This window comes from Mus pahari, chromosome 4 (genome assembly GCF_900095145.1).
Source record: "Mus pahari chromosome 4, PAHARI_EIJ_v1.1, whole genome shotgun sequence".
Taxonomy (NCBI): Eukaryota; Metazoa; Chordata; class Mammalia; order Rodentia; family Muridae; genus Mus; species Mus pahari.
The window spans coordinates 97,737,613-97,748,901 of NC_034593.1; the positions used below are offsets into that span (position 1 = coordinate 97,737,613).

At 45.0% G+C, this 11,289-nt stretch overlaps 1 protein-coding gene across 1 annotated transcript in view; it reads left to right on the plus strand.

Annotated features, from left to right (window-relative positions):
- The window catches only part of Gnat2 (G protein subunit alpha transducin 2), an 8,446-nt gene extending 1,827 nt beyond the window's left edge, over positions 1–6,619 (plus strand). The window contains exons 3-9 of the mRNA XM_021195654.1: positions 252–294; positions 565–706; positions 1,312–1,469; positions 3,291–3,419; positions 3,622–3,751; positions 5,188–5,341; positions 5,820–6,619. Of these exons, the coding sequence (XP_021051313.1) occupies positions 252–294; positions 565–706; positions 1,312–1,469; positions 3,291–3,419; positions 3,622–3,751; positions 5,188–5,341; positions 5,820–6,010 (947 nt within the window). The 3' untranslated portion in view covers positions 6,011–6,619. The remainder of the gene's footprint in view (positions 1–251; positions 295–564; positions 707–1,311; positions 1,470–3,290; positions 3,420–3,621; positions 3,752–5,187; positions 5,342–5,819) is intronic.
- Positions 6,620–11,289: the final 4,670 nt, after the last annotated feature.

Genomic DNA, 11,289 nt, shown 5'->3' on the forward strand with positions numbered 1-11,289 from the left:
TACAGAATGAGTTCCAGGATAGCCAGGGCTACACAGAGAAACCCTGTCTCAACCTCTCCCCACCCCCTGCAAAAAAAAAAAAAAAAAAAAAAAAAAATCCAGCCCCTAATGTAAATAGTGCTGAAGAGAGAGACTGCTCTAAATCCAGGTTGGATGGTGTGAGCTCAGGGTGTCTCACACCATCTTCTGGACCACTGGGGAGAACTGGGGGAAACTGGTGGGAACTGACAGCGTGAACATTTCCCTTCCAGGTGCGGGCGAGTCAGGGAAGAGCACCATCGTCAAACAGATGAAGTGAGCGGAAACATTACCTGGGAAGGACTGAGGTGGGGGGAGCCAGTGGGACCAGTGTTGGTGTTGAACAGAAGGGTCCTTAGCTCCGAGGGACCCTGGACTAAAGGACCTACTCTCCAATGTCCCTTCCCTCACCCTGCCCTTGGAGACAGCAGTAGGAATACAGGTGGTTTCCTCTGACCCTTATATCCGCCCCTCCCCCACGAGAGTCTCAATCCCTTAGCTCTGGTTCCTCGGTCCCGTTAAAAGCTTAGTGTCTGTTCCTTGAAGAATCATTCACCAAGATGGCTACTCACCTGAAGAATGCCTAGAGTTCAAGTCTGTCATCTATGGGAATGTGTTGCAGTCCATCCTGGCCATCATCAGAGCCATGTCCACACTAGGCATTGACTACGCAGAGCCAAGCTGTGCGGTACGTGATTAATGGTAAATGGTTCAGGGTGGAAGCAGGAGAAGAAGTAGACCAGAGACCGACAGAGCACAAGGAAAGTCGGGTAAGAAAAAGTTCTGCATAACTCAAATGGCATCTGCTGAACTTCCAGCCATCCTAGTCCTAGAAGAGTAAGCAACTCCTACCTTTATAGAAAATGCTTAGCCTTTTTATCTTAATTTATCACTATAATACTCTCCTATAGCCCGAGCTATAGGACTTTTATAAGCTAATACTCAAGCCTTTTCCTGGGTTGTATATTTCTGAGCCAATATAGCTTTAAATTTCCAGTCCCTACAGCAAAGGACCTGTATCTTCTAGAAATCCACTTTCAGGGTCATCTGAAGTCGAAGACCTGCAGGAAGCACCTAGAACTATCCTCTAGGCATCCCAGGGCTGGCTACATCTAGAGAGCTCAAAGTAAATTAGCATACTTCCTTAAACTGCATTGTCATTGAAACGGGTCTATCTTAGGCATTAGGAGCAAAGCAAAATGCTTTCCACTTCGTAAGTTTTCAGAACCCACCTGGAAAGCCACTGACCTACTACTCCCAGCTCATTCTCAGTCAGATTTCTGGATTACACAGGATGCCGGGAGACAGCTCAACAACCTGGCTGACTCCACCGAGGAGGGGACCATGCCTCCTGAGCTGGTGGACGTCATCAGAAAGTTGTGGAAGGACGGTGGAGTTCAAGCCTGCTTTGACAGAGCTGCAGAGTTCCAGCTCAATGACTCAGCATCTTAGTAAGCCCCTGGGGAGGCAGTGGGATCATGCTCAGAAGAAATCTCACTCAGCCTTAAGTTCCAGGCAGTGGGCGCTGCAGACCCACAAACTGAACTTAAGCCTATGGAGATATTTGCCAGTCCCCACTAGTTTAAATTCCTTTACAATGATTCCCTTTGGCCTCGGAAGCAGAAGACACAACATTAAAACCAGGGGCTCTGCTTAGCAGCTCTTGGCTCTATTTCAAGAGGCAAACCAAAGAAAGATGGTCAGACACTAAGAGACAATCAACTTTGCAAAGCTGGTTCCAAAAAGATAAGGGACAGAGCTATCAACCCCCAACAGTACAGTATCAGAAGTGGGCACCAGCTGTGTGTTTACAATCGACGTGTTTACGCCTGGTCACCTAATCTTGAAATAATGTTATTTCGTTTTTGGAATCCTCCCTTACTTTCTGACCCTGCTAGGTACGTGACACGCGCCATGTCTCAGGGCCCTTTATCTGTTTGTACACGAGCCTTCAAGGCACATCAGCTCCATTTTCTAGTAGAAAAACCTGCAGTCCAGGGACGTCAGTTAACTCGGCCAAGGTACATGGGCAGCAGAGTGTACGTGAGTCCAGGTTCGAGTGACTACAAGGCTGAGGCTTTATAATGTGCCACAGGGCTTCCTTGTTTTGGACTGTGACGGTCTTACTTTGTAGCCAGAGCTGGCCTGAAACTCAGGCCTCCTGTCTCAGTCTCCCAAGTAATTCCTCTGCAGTTTTCCTATATCTATAAAGTGGGCACACGAATCTCAAGTCTTCTAAGATTTAGTGAGAATTTAAACATTTAAATGCATGAAGTACATGAGACATTGAGTTAATTTCCCTTCCCTCTTTTTTTTTTTTTTAAAGATTTATTTATTTATTATATGTAAGTACACTGTAGCTGTCTTCAGACACTCCAGAAGAGGGAGTCAGATTTCATTATGGATGGTTGTGAGCCACCATGTGGTTGCTGGGATTTGAACTCAGGATCTATGGAAGAGCAGTCAGTGCTCTTAACCACTAAGCCATCTCGCCAGCCCCCCTTCCCTCACCATACTGTCATTTTATTCACATCTGCCCTCTTTCTACCCTTCCTAAACTTTCTCACGTTCTTTTTTTGTTTGTTTTTTGTTTTTTCGAGACAGGGTTTCTCTGTTTAGCCCTGGCTGTCTGGAACTCACTTTGTAGACCAGGCTGGCCTCGAACTCAGTAATCTGCCTGCCTCTGCCTCCCGAGTGCTGGGACTAAAGGCGTGCGCCACCACACCCGGCTCACTTTCTCACATTTTTATGGAAACTTCCAAACATACAAAGGTGAGATACAGTGAACCTTCTAGCTTGCGGCTGATTCACGGCCATTTTGAGTTCATCTGACATCTCCCTCCCATCCCCACTGGATTACTCTGCAGCTACCACTTTATTCTAAGAATGTCATTATGTACTTAAAACATAAAGAAGAAATCATATCATCATACCCAAATACTTAATTCCTCAGTATCTCCAACTCTCAAAATGTGCTCCCATTTCCCAGTTTGACTCAGGGGCTAGGGTCCAAACATTGTCTTGATGTCCCCTGTCTTCAAAGCCTCTTTAGCTCTCTTTCCTGTCTGGAAAGGCGGAGTTGAGGACAGAGCACTTGCCTCATCAGGGCGTGGCCCTTGGCCCTCACCTTTTCTAAGCACACATGCAGAATCCTGGATTCAGTGCTGTGGACACCAATCCTGCTTCTAACTCTGTGTTAGCTGTAGACTTCTGGGGAGACCTCCTTTAGTCTTTGGAGACTGTAACATCACCGATGGCACCTTCTTTTTCAGCTACCTGAACCAGCTGGACCGGATTACAGACCCTAACTACCTCCCTAATGAGCAAGATGTGCTTCGATCCAGAGTCAAGACAACAGGCATCATCGAGACCAAGTTTTCTGTTAAAGATTTGAATTTTAGGTCAGCACCCGGTTCCCTGGGGCATCTCAGGTCTCACAGCATGTTTTCTTGGCCGTAGTTGATGCCCCATCTTAATTACTGTCCTCCCCTTCTCTTATTTCTGATTTGCTACTAACTGGCCCCAAGTGGCCACCCCTCTGGGTGAATGCTAAAGGCATATGCTGGCCACGCCGATGAGAACGGACGGCTGTCTCCTCCTTAGGATGTTTGATGTGGGCGGGCAGAGATCAGAGAGGAAGAAATGGATCCACTGCTTTGAGGGAGTCACCTGCATCATCTTCTGTGCGGCCCTCAGTGCCTACGACATGGTGCTGGTGGAGGATGATGAAGTGGTGAGCGGCCGGCCTGTAGTTTCAGTGGGATTGGTTTTCCTCGTGAGCCTGCTCCAAACCTCGTCATCCTACTGCCCCAACTAGCTCACGCTGGTAGCCTGGTTCTCTCCTAGCAGAGCAGCCTCTCTCACATTTATCAGTAACCACAGAAAACCCCCCTTCTGCTGTAGGATCTAGGTTAGTATTGCAAAGCTCCAAACTGACTGAGCATGAGTTTGGTCTGAGGTAAGAAACCCAAGTATTACAGGTCATTACAAAGCCAGAGGGAATGATGCTAAGTTCCTTTTCTTGAGTTCGAGATAAATAGTCAAAGATGTGAAACACTAATTGCACATAAACATGTATTCCATGATGACCAGCTGCCCATCAGAAAACACAGCTTCTCTTCTCCTGCGCTCCAGCTCTGGTCTATCCTTCTGCACTCCAGCTCTGGTCTATCCTCCTGCCACTCCAGCTCTGGCCTATCCTCCTGCCATTCCAGCTTTGGTATATCCTTCTGTCATTCTAGCTTTGGTCTATCCTTCTGTCACTCTAGCTTTGGTCTATCCTCCTAGCTTTGGTCTATTCTCCTGTCACTCCAGTTTTGGTTGTCATTTCTTCTCTTTAACTGTAGGGTTCACAGTAGAGTACTCAAATGTCTTAATAGCATTATTCATGTTCCAAGATCTCTTCCACTTTACTCTGAGTTTACAAGGTATTGAAGTATCAACAGCAGGAGCATTACAGTGCTCATCTACTCGGTTTTCCCCGATTAGTTGACAGGAACGAATTCAAGTCAGATGGTGGCACCCTCAGTACCCAAAGGCCTGTTCCCTAAATGCTCACCTGGCTTGAGCAGTGGCTAACTCTGGACTCTGCAGACACACAGCATGTTTCTCTTCCTCTGTCAAAGCAGCTATGAGAGAAGTAAGAAGTGGTGGTGGTTTGGCTCTAGGAAATCCTCCAGCCCTTACCTGTGACACCAGGGCCAAAGAATCCATGTCACAGTCTTCCCCCTGCTGAAACTTGGGATCCCCTGAGAGGAGCCCGGCAACATCATCTTGGGAGATGCAAGTGACAAAGAGCTAAAGTGGACCTGGCCCCAGCCTAGCAGTGCCCTACGGAGTGACTTGTACCCTGGCATCTAACCATCTCACATTTAGGTATCCCTGTAGGCAGCTACTACCACAGACACATATCCTCGCATAGCTTTCATAACTCTTTAAGGAAACTGAGACTCTGAGATGTTAATAATCGCACTCAAATCAGAGCTACTGAAATGACAGGAAATTCGAGTAAAACCGAATGTTTGGGTCTACCCCACCACACTAGAGCCATGGTCTGTTCCCTTGCTTTCCCTTTCTGTGTGGAGCACTGGTTCGTTCAGTCTGAATAGGAATAAACAGACGTTCGCCTCACAAGCTGATCTGATATTTCCCACAATGTTTCCTCTCCAGAATCGCATGCATGAGTCTTTGCATCTGTTCAACAGCATCTGTAACCACAAGTTCTTTGCGGCTATGTCCATCGTTCTCTTTCTCAACAAGAAGGACCTCTTCGAGGAAAAAATTAAGAAAGTCCACCTTAGTATCTGCTTTCCAGAGTATGACGGTAAGTGCAGACAAGAGTAACATAGTGATGGGATTGTCTCATCCATAGGCCAAGACACACGAGGGAGCTTGCCTTAAGGGATGGATGATTACAAGGTTCAATTTCAGATGTGTCTGGGAAAGAGCAGACAGGTACATCAAAGCCACTGACTGTCCCAAGGACACCTACCAGAAAGTCAGACCCAGGGGTTCTCAACCATCCTAACGCTCGATCCTTTAATACAGTTCTTCATGTTGTGGTGACCCCACGCCATAAAATTATGTCACTGCTACTTCATAGTTGTAATTTTGCTACTGTTATGGATCAGAATGTAAATATCTGATATGTTGCTCTCCCTGTGAAGAGATCGGGGCCCGCCCACAGATTGAGAACCACTGGCCTAACACACAACTCCAGGGACTAAATCAGTCACCTAAAAATTGAACATTTATAGATTAATTTATTCTATGTTACTTTTTTTTTTTTTTAAATAAACCAGGAAACAACTCTTATGAGGATGCTGGGAATTATATCAAGAGTCAGTTCCTTGACCTCAACATGAGAAAAGATGTCAAGGAAATCTACAGTCACATGACCTGTGCTACAGACACACAGAACGTCAAATTCGTGTTCGATGCAGTTACTGACATTATCATCAAAGAAAACCTCAAGGACTGTGGGCTCTTTTAATGCTCAGTTCCTCAAATATACATTCTATAAGCAAGCTTAGGATCTGAGGCTTCATGCAGAAAATTAGTCAGCATGTACCAGAACGTGTCAAATAAGCCCATCCTGTTGGTGACAGAGAAAGCATGCTCACAACTGTTAGCAGTATGGCCAGTACACTGTAAAGAAGGCACGGCCAGCGACCCTAAAGCCCAGGTTCCAGTACTGGTTCTGCTTAGTACAAGAACAGAAATGCTTCAAGTCCCTGTCTATATGATGAAGGTAACTTCCCCGCCTACTTCACAGGGTCACTCTGAAGAGCACAGACCTAATGAAGAGGAGGCACAGGGTAGCTGGCTGCTGTGGCTGGCCACAGAAAGCAGCCATGGCAGCTGCCACTGAGGGACTATCATACTTGGTTATTAGAAGAAACCATCCCAAAGCCTAGCAGCAAGCCTTCCTTACACTGAGCGATAAAGTATTAAAAATTAAACCTGCCCCTGTGTGCTTACTGGTCCTATGTATAGCCTCAGCTCAGAGACCCAGATTATGGGAGAGAAGATGCGAGCCTGCTTATTTCTAAGGAACTCACTCAAAAATGATCATCTTTATTAAAAACAATTTTCCCTCTCCTGCATCCTGGGTTCCCAGTTTCCCTTCTCTGTGTAAATAACGGCTTTGTTTTCAAGGGTACCTGACTGAACCTGAGGCCATCAAGCCACCCCCACTTAGGCCTTTACGGCTGCCACTTCTGTATCATTCCGACCGCCCCATGTTTCACAGGAACAAAAACGACTGCTGAGCTTGCTTAAGGCACTGGAAATGTTTGCAGCTGGGTCCACGTGAGGCTGGCTGCAAACATCTTCCCAAACAAACCAGGGATAAATTATTCCTCTCAACTCCTCAGAGGGGAAATGAAGCTTGCATTTATCTTGACAGGAGGTGGTGAAGCCATGTATAGATTTAGCATTTACAACCACTAGTGAGGCGCACACTTGGCACCCGTGGTTTAGACTATAAAAGAAAGTGTCAATTAAAATGAAAGTCTGCTCCTTGCCAGAAACACACATTCACACTTAGCTGCTTCCAGCAATATTAATAGGAGAGAGCCAGCCAGCCTCATGCGCTTGAAATGCAATGAAGAACCTGAGACCACTGAAATGGGATTCACTTAAGTCTAAGTCTGCACACACACACACACACACACACACACACACACACACATACACACACATGAGCACGAATGCACCCCCCCACACACACACACAGACACACACACACGCACACGCACACACACCAATTGGCCATAATCACCACAGGAACTGCTCTAGATATGGCCACTAACAATTTCAAAACAAAACAAAACAACAAAAACCTAAACACAAAACCAAATAAATAAACCCCACCTGGACAAAGCCTCTTTCAAAAGGGGGAATACAAAGACGACGTTGAATGGCGTGTCCCAGTCACCGCCAATCTGCCCACTCTCACCCAGGACATTGTGATTCAGAGTCTGTTGTAAATCATGAGCCCCTCTGGCACGGTGAAGGCCATGGATCTCTTTTCAGATTAATACAGTTTGGTTTTTCTGTTTTTATGAGATGAGGTCTCATGGTATTGTCAAAACTGTTCTTGAATTTGTGAGTTCATGAGATCCGTCTGCCCCAGTCTGAAGAACAGCCAGGACTACAGACATGCACCAACAACCATCTCAGATGTGCTTTTTGTAAATGATTTTTTTTTTTTTTTTTAGATTTATTTATTATATGTAAGTATACTGTAGCTGTCTTCAGACACTCCAGAAGAGGGCGTCAGATCTTGTTATGGATGGTTATGAGCCACCATGTGGTTGCTGGGATTTGAACTCCGGACCTTTGGAAGAGCAGTTGGGTGCTCTTACCCACTGAGCCATCTCACCAGCCCTGTAAATGATTTTTTAATAGGTGTTTTGCCTGCATGTATGTCTGTGCATCACGTGCATGCCAGGTGCCCGCTGAGGTCAGAAGAGGGTATCAGACCCCTGGAGTTACAGTTAGACATAGTTGTGAGCCACCATGTGGGTGCTGGGAATAGAACCCAGGTCCTCTGGAAGAGCAGCCCTTGTTTCTAAACCACTGAGCCTGCACTCTGCTCCTTCAGAATGCTTTAAAATGTATCAAATACAATTCAGTCACAAAGGAAACAAGCAAACGAAACACTTTTTATCTGTAGACTCTGGAGCTTAAGACACTGAGAAATAGCCAGGAGCACTGTCTCATGGCTTTAATTCCAGAACTGTGCTCAGGAGGCAGAGGCGAGTTCTGGGCACCCTGGACAACAGAATGAGACCTCAAAAAAAAAAAAAAAAAAAAAAACCAGAAACCTGAGTATGATCATCTACTCAAGCCCCAAGTTTACCCCACTTGCTCGGCATAGGTGACCTCCCTCCTGCACTGTACTGGATCACTTGCTTTTTTTTTAATTTCTTTGGTCACTAACATTCACACAAAACTTGTCCCTCGGTGTAACAGCCAATGCAACTTGACTTCTGGCAGAACCATAACATTCTCACCAAAATCAGAGCTGCATTTCAGTCCTCTCCTGCTTTCTGACCGACATTTTAATATTTAACTGGTAGGCAAACTCACATATTCTACCTTGCATGCACATCTCACGAAATTATTTTCTTGGAAAACAGATAACAGCAACTCCCTAAGGACCGTATCCCCAGCTGTTTTTCAATTGATGTTTGGATGTGGTTACACACATAAAATGCTTTCAAGTTAAAGTGCTGCCCATTACAGAGCCTAACACCTTGGGCCCTGGTTACCCACACATCTGTACCTTAGAACAAAGTCAAAATGACTTTCTAAACCTCAGTCTGGGCTCACCTGGAAGGAAAAGCAGGAACATAGTTACTGTTGCCTTCCTACTCCAGCTTAACCTGCTAGGCTGAGAATGGCCCTCTACTCCACTGTCAGAGCTACAAAGTCAATTTGTATGTCTGCATAGACAGCCTGTTTTGGCTTTCTGCTTGCTTGTTTATTTGCTACCTTGCTTGCTTGCTTTTTTTTTTTTTTTTTGAAACAGTGTCTCATTGTGTAGACCATGCTGGCCTCAATATCACAGATACCCACCGGTCTCTGCCTCCCTATTGCCGGGCTTAAAGGCATGCACAACCATACCAGGCTAAATGGCCTTTTTTTTGTTTGTTTTTTTTCCGAGACAGGGTTTCTCTGTATAGCCCTGGCTGTCCTGGGTAAATGGCCTATTTTTATTTCAGACATTTTGATTATATACATGGAAAGCTTTTTGTGTAGAAAACAAAAAGTCTTAAAACCAAATCTGCACCATATATTGTGCTATCTTTTGCTTCTTCTGCCTTATTAGAAATATACATTAGTCATTACTACTAAAGGAAATATTCTTTATAAACTGACAAATTATTTTCACTAATAAGAATACCCAAGCTTATTTTCTCCTACTATGGCCTTACTTCTTAGAATTCTGAATTCAAAAGAAACCCAACTAAGATAAATAGGTTCCCTAACAGAATTTAGCAGTTGTAAAAGTAACACATAAATGTGACTGGTTGGCGGCATAACCTTGGGATTGTCTTAGATGGCAGTGAGAGACTGGCATGCACTTCCCTTCCACAGCATGATTAAAGACAGCTGAACTACACATAAATCTGATGGGTAGTTTTTTTTTTTTAATATTATGATGGCATGATAGGACAAATGTTATATAGACCCACTTATCCAAACTATTTAAAACCATAAAAACATCACCATCCCAAAACTCTAGTTTCTGGGACCCTGACATCCTCTGTGGACATCAGGTAAAAGTGGTGCATGTACATATATGCAGGCAGAACACTCATACATAGAAAATAAAAATGTCCTTTGTTAAAAATTGATTGTACACATGTCTGCAAAGTGCCTTTTGTACATACAATGGATGTGAGGACTGCTGGGTCAAAATCCATCTCTACATCTTAGGTACAGAATATTTCACTCTTTTCAAGAGACCTGGACACCCAAACATTTCTATCTACTTCGCTTATAGCATTTATATATGCAGTGACAGGTTTAAATGTCTTATGACAAGTGACTTTATGTAACAATGGATGAGTATGCACTTGCAGGTCACAGGGTAGCAGAAGTGATAATTCCTGACACACTATTGCAATGTATTAGCACTGGTTAAATTGACTTTTGGGATCTGGCTTAGGTGACTTACCTGTCCCCAGGCCCAACTCTGTTACCAGGCCCCAGAAGGAAGAGAGAACTGGAAGTTACTGTTTAGGAGGTAGAGTTTCCAATTAAGAGAGGAAATCGATTTTGGGGATGGACGGGGTGACAGATGTAAAACAGTGGGAATGTACTTGATGCTAGTCAACTGGATAATAGAAAATCTGGGGCTTCTTATGTGTTCTGAGGGTAAAAGAATGATGCACAGAAGCAGCACCAGCTGTCCAGTTTAAGAGCAATATGAGTCGGGGAGTGGTAGTGCACTCCTTTAATCCCAGCACTTGGGAGGCAGAGGCAGGCAGATTTCTGAGTTCGAGGCCAGCCTGGTCTACAGAGTAAGTTCCAGGACAGCCAGGGCTATACAGAGAAACCCTGTCTCAGGAAAAAAAAAAAAAAAAAAAAAAAAAAGCAGTATGAAAGACACACATACTTAACAGTTCCTACTTTGATCATAACACACTGTCCGAATCAGCATTCCCTGCCACTCTCAAGGTGCGACAATAGCATTCCAGCCTCATTCTCTACTTGGAGATAGGCCTCGGACCAGAGCGTGCTGGCAATGCTGGGAGGAGAAGGGGGTCAAGGGTGAAGAGTGCTCACCTCCCACTGCCCTCTCTGCCCAGATGCTGCTAGCAGGGACGGGAAGCGCCAGGGCCTCTGGTGGTGACAACATGAAGTTTCTGTGAGGTAAGATAGGCATACTGAGCTAGAGGAAGGGAGTGAGCAGACCAGTGTGAATGAAAAATAAAGATGGCTGAAATAGACAAAGACCTTTACCGTGTTCAGGATCAACTCCAGTTCAGGTCCTCAGGATGGATACAGGAGGAGTGATGCACTTCTCCAGGATGCCCTTGTGAGTTTTAGTTTAGTTCAGTTTAGCTGGAGGATCTATGTAAGTTAGCCATGTACCTGGGGTGGCATCTCTTATTCCTGAGATCTCAACTGTGTCAGGCCCAGATATGGTATTTAAGGAAAAATAAATTGTGCTACCCTGACTCATTCTAAAGTATGTGGTCCTCCACTGCAAAAATAACTCAAAAACAATGTGAGTGTGTGTCTCTCTCTCTCTCT